Source organism: Petromyzon marinus (assembly GCF_048934315.1).
Source record: "Petromyzon marinus isolate PM22_M1 ecotype Great Lakes invasive population chromosome 75 unlocalized genomic scaffold, UKy_Petmar_22M1.pri1.0 chr75_unloc.4, whole genome shotgun sequence".
NCBI classification, from domain to species: domain Eukaryota; kingdom Metazoa; phylum Chordata; class Hyperoartia; order Petromyzontiformes; family Petromyzontidae; genus Petromyzon; species Petromyzon marinus.
Genome location: NW_027422616.1, coordinates 421,965 through 426,827, shown reverse-complemented (window position 1 = coordinate 426,827; position 4,863 = coordinate 421,965). Strand labels below are relative to the sequence as shown.

The 4,863-nt window shown below is 53.8% G+C and overlaps 1 protein-coding gene across 1 annotated transcript in view; it reads left to right on the top strand.

The window, feature by feature from the left end:
• Positions 1 to 4,071: 4,071 nt before the first annotated feature.
• CAPZB (capping actin protein of muscle Z-line subunit beta) overlaps positions 4,072 to 4,863 on the top strand; it is a 30,212-nt gene continuing 29,420 nt past the window's right edge. Inside the window, exons 1-2 of the mRNA XM_076058481.1 lie at positions 4,072 to 4,180; positions 4,689 to 4,810. Of these exons, the coding sequence (XP_075914596.1) occupies positions 4,124 to 4,180; positions 4,689 to 4,810 (179 nt within the window). The 5' untranslated portion in view covers positions 4,072 to 4,123. The remainder of the gene's footprint in view (positions 4,181 to 4,688; positions 4,811 to 4,863) is intronic.

Below are 4,863 nucleotides of genomic sequence, written 5' to 3'. Positions count from 1 at the left end.
CTGGGTCTGGGTGTCTCTCTCTCTCAGGGGGTTCACGATGGCCGTGTCAGAGACACTGAGACCCTGGGTCTGGGTGTCTCTCTCTCTCAGGGGGTTCACAATGGCCGTGTCGGAGACACTGAAACCCTGGGTCTGGGTGTCTCTCTCTCTCTCAGGGGGTTCACGATGACTGTGTCGGAGACACTGAGACCCTGGGTCTGTGTGTGTCTCTCTCTCAGGGGGTTAACAATCTGCCTATCTCTGTGTATGTAGAACTTATTTCGGGTCTCTATGGGTGTCCCTGTGGGTCTCTGTGGGTCTCTATGGGTCTGGGTGTGTGTGGGTCTATGGGTCTCTGTGGGTCTCTATAGGGTCTCTATGGGTCCGGGTGTCTGTGGGTCTCTATGTGTGTCCCTGTGGGTCTCTGTGGGTCTATGGGTCTCGGTGGGTCTCTATAGGGTCTCTGTGGGTCCGGGTGTCTGTGGGTCTATGTCTCTGTGGGTCTCTATAGGGTCTCTATGGGTCCGGGTGTCTGTGGGTCTATGTGTCTCTGTGGGTCTCTATGTGTGTCCCTGTGGGTCTCTGTGGGTCTATGGGTCTCTGTGGGTCTCTATAGGGTCTCTATGGGTCCGGGTGTCTGTGGGTCTATGTCTCTGTGGGTCTCTATAGGGTCTCTATGGGTCCGGGTGTCTGTGGGTCTATGTGTCTCTGTGGGTCTCTATGTGTGTCCCTGTGGGTCTCTGTGGGTCTATGGGTCTCTGTGGGTCTCTATAGGGTCACTCTGGGTCTGGGTGTGTGTGGGTCTATGTGTCTCTGTGTGTCCCTGTGGGTCTCTGTCGGTCTATGGGTCTCTGTGGGTCTCTATAGGGTCACTCTGGGTCTGGGTGTGTGTGGGTCTATGGGTCTCTGTGGGTCTCTATAGGGTCTCTGTGGGTCTCTGTCGGTCTATGGGTCTCTGTGGGTCTCTATAGGGTCTCTGTGGGTCCGGGTGTCTGTGGGTCTATGTGTCTCTGTGGGTCTCTATGTGTGTCCCTGTGGGTCTCTGGGTATGTGTGTCTCTGTGGATCTCTATAGGGTCTCTATGGGTCCGGGTCTCTGTGGGTCTATGGGTCTCTGTGGGTCTCTATGTGTGTCCCTGTGGGTCTCTGTGGGTCTGTGTGTCTCTGTGGGTCTCTATAGGGTCTCTATGGGTCCGGGTGTCTGTGGGTCTATGTCTCTGTGGGTCTCTATGTGTGTCCCTGTGGGTCTCTGTCGGTCTGTGTGTCTCTGTGGGTCTCTATAGGGTCACTCTGGGTCTGGGTGTGTGTGGGTCTATGGGTCTCTGTGGGTCTCTATAGGGTCTCTGTGGGTCCGGGTGTCTGTGGGTCTATGGGTCTCTGTGGATCTCTATAGGGTCTCTATGGGTCCGGGTCTCTGTGGGTCTATGGGTCTCTGTGGGTCTCTATGTGTGTCCCTGTGGGTCTCTGTGGGTCTGTGTGTCTCTGTGGATCTCTATAGGGTCTCTGTGGGTCCGGGTGTCTGTGGGTCTATGTGTCTCTGTGGGTCTCTATGTGTGTCCCTGTGGGTCTCTGTGGGTATGTGTGTCTCTGTGGATCTCTATAGGGTCTCTGTGGGTCCGGGTGTCTGTGGGTCTATGGGTCTCTGTGGGTCTCTATGTGTGTCCCTGTGGGTCTCTGTGGGTATGTGTGTCTCTGTGGATCTCTATAGGGTCTCTATGGGTCCGGGTCTCTGTGGGTCTATGGGTCTCTGTGGGTCTCTATGTGTGTCCCTGTGGGTCTCTGTGGGTCTGTGTGTCTCTGTGGATCTCTATAGGGTCTCTATGGGTCCGGGTGTCTGTGGGTCTATGTGTCTCTGTGGGTCTCTATGTGTGTCCCTGTGGGTCTCTGTGGGTCTATGGGTCTCTGTGGGTCTCTATAGGGTCACTCTGGGTCTGGGTGTGTGTGGGTCTATGTGTCTCTGTGTGTCTCTATGTGTGTCCCTGTGGGTCTCTGTCGGTCTATGGGTCTCTGTGGGTCTCTATAGGGTCACTCTGGGTCCGGGTGTCTGTGGGTCTATGTGTCTCTGTGGGTCTCTATGTGTGTCCCTGTGGGTCTCTGTGGGTCTATGGGTCTCTGTGGGTCTCTATAGGGTCACTCTGGGTCTGGGTGTGTGTGGGTCTATGTGTCTCTGTGGATCTCTATAGGGTCTCTATGGGTCCGGGTGTCTGTGGGTCTATGGGTCTCTGTGGATCTCTATAGGGTCTCTATGGGTCCGGGTGTCTGTCGGTCTGTGTGTCTCTGTGGATCTCTATAGGGTCTCTATGGGTCCGGGTGTCTGTGGGTCTATGGGTCTCTGTGGGTCTCTATAGGGTCTCTATGGGTCCGGGTGTCTGTGGGTCTATGTGTACGTACGAATGTTGAACTTCTCTCGCACCACCGTACGTAGGCGACCGTGCTAATCTGCGAGTGTCACCGTGGGTATCTCTATGGGTCTGGATGTCTGTGGGTCTCTGTATCTATGTACTTGGGGTCACCAGGGGGTGACCCCGTTAGTCTGTGTGTGTCTGTCTGTGTGTGTGTACAGGGGTTAGCTAGGGTTATCAGGGGGTGAACCCGTTAGTCTGTGTGTCTGTGTGTGTCTGTATGTGTGTACAGGGGTTAGCTAGGGTTATCAGGGGGTGACCCCGTTAGTTTGTGTGTGTGTCTGTGTGTGTGTGTACAGGGGTTAGCTAGGGTTATCAGGGGGTGACCCCGTTAGTCTGTGTGTGTGTGTCTGTGTGTGTGTCTGTGTGTATGTGTGTGTGTACAGGGGTTAGCTAGGGTTATCAGGGGGTGACCCCGTTAGTCTGTGTGTGTGTGTGTCTGTGTGTATGTGTGTGTGTCTGTGTGTGTGTCTGTGTGTACAGGGGTTAGCTAGGGTTATCAGGGGGTGACCCCGTTAGTCTGTGTGTGTGTCTGTGTGTGTGTCTGTGTGTGTGTCTGTGTGTGTGTCTGTGTGTATGTGTGTATCTGTGTGTGTGTGTGTACAGTGGTTAGCTAGGGTTATCAGGGGGTGACCCCGTTAGTCTGTGTGTGTGTGTACAGGGGTTAGCAGAGGGTGACCAGGGGGTGACCTCGTGTGTCTGTGTGTGTCTGTGTGTGTCTGTGTGTGCTGGGGTTAGCTGGGATCACCAGGGGGTGACCCTGTTAGTCTCTGTGTGTGTGTACAGGGGTTATCTGGGGTTATCAGGGGGTGACCCCGTTAGTCTGTGTGTGTGTCTGTATGTGTGTGTGTGTCTGTGTGTGTGTACAGGGGTTAGCTAGGGTTATCAGGGGGTGACCCCGTTAGTCTGTGTGTGTGTCTGTGTGTGTGTCTGTGTGTCTGTGTGTGTGTGTACAGGGGTTATCTGGGGTTACCAGGGGGTGACCCCGTTAGTCTGTGTGTGTGTCTGTGTGTGTGTCTGTGTGTGTGTCTGTGTGTATGTGTGTGTGTCTGTGTGTGTGTACAGGGGTTATCTGGGGTTACCAGGGGGTGACCCCGTTAGTCTGTGTGTGTCTGTGTGTGTGTCTGTGTGTGTGTACAGGGGTTATCTGGGGTTACCAGGGGGTGACCCCGTTAGTCTGTGTGTGTGTACAGGGGTGAGCAGGGGGTGACCTCGTGTGTCTGTGTGTCTGTATGTGTCTGTCTGTGTGTGTGTGTCTGTGTGTGTGTTTGTGTGTGTGTTTGTGTGTGTGTCTGTGTGTGTGTCTGTGTGTGTGTGTGTGTCTGTGTGTGTGTCTGTGTGTGTGTCTGTGTGTGTGGCTGTGTGTGTGTGTCTGTGTGTGTGTGTGTTTGTGGGGAGCGATAGTGTAGCGGTTAGCGCGCTACGCTATGAACCTGGCGACCCGGGTTCGATTCCCGCTCACGGCCAACACCAGTGACGATTATCTTAACTGGTCCCGGGCCTCCCCTAGGTCGACTCGGCCTCAAATAAATACCTGGTGTGGTGTGTAAACATTGCCACTAGGGAGACAAAGGCGGTCGGGCGTGGTGCTAGCCACCCACCCCCTCGTGTACCGTTCCGGCCTTCGTAGGTGCTCGCTAACAGCACTTGCCCCTACAGTCTGTTAAGGCTATACGGGGGATCTTTGTCTTTGTGTGTTTGTGTTGCCAGACGGAGCAGCAGTTGGATTGTGCGCTGGACCTGATGAGACGTCTGCCTCCGCAGCAGATCGAGAAGAATCTCAGCGACCTCATTGACCTGGTGAGGTGGTGGTGGTGGTGGTGGAGGTGGTGGTGGTGGTGATGATGATGATGGTGACGATGGTGACGATGGTGACGATGATGATGATGATGACGATGATGATGATGGTGACGATGATGATGGTGACGATGATGATGACGATGATGACGATGATGATGTTGATGATGTTGATGATGACGATGATGTTGATGGTGACGATGATGATGATGACGATGATGGTGATGATGGTGACGATGGTGACGATGATGACGATGGTGATGATGGTGATGATGATGACGATGATGGTGATGATGATGACGATGATGACGATGATGATGTTGATGATGACGATGTTGATGATGATGACGACGACGATGATGATGTTGATGATGTTGATGATGATGACGATGAGGATGATGTTGATGATGACGATGATGATGACGATGAGGATGATGTTGACGACGATGACGATGATGATGGTGATGATGTTGATGATGATGACGATGATGATGGTGATGGCATCGTCTAGGTGCCGAGTCTGTGTGAGGATCTCCTCTCGTCAGTGGACCAGCCGCTGAAGATCGCTCGCGACAAGCTGGTGGGCAAAGACTACCTCCTGTGTGACTACAACCGTGACGGAGACTCGTACCGGTACGCGGTGACAGAGTGTGTGTGTGTGTGTGTCTCTGTGTGTGTGTGTGTCA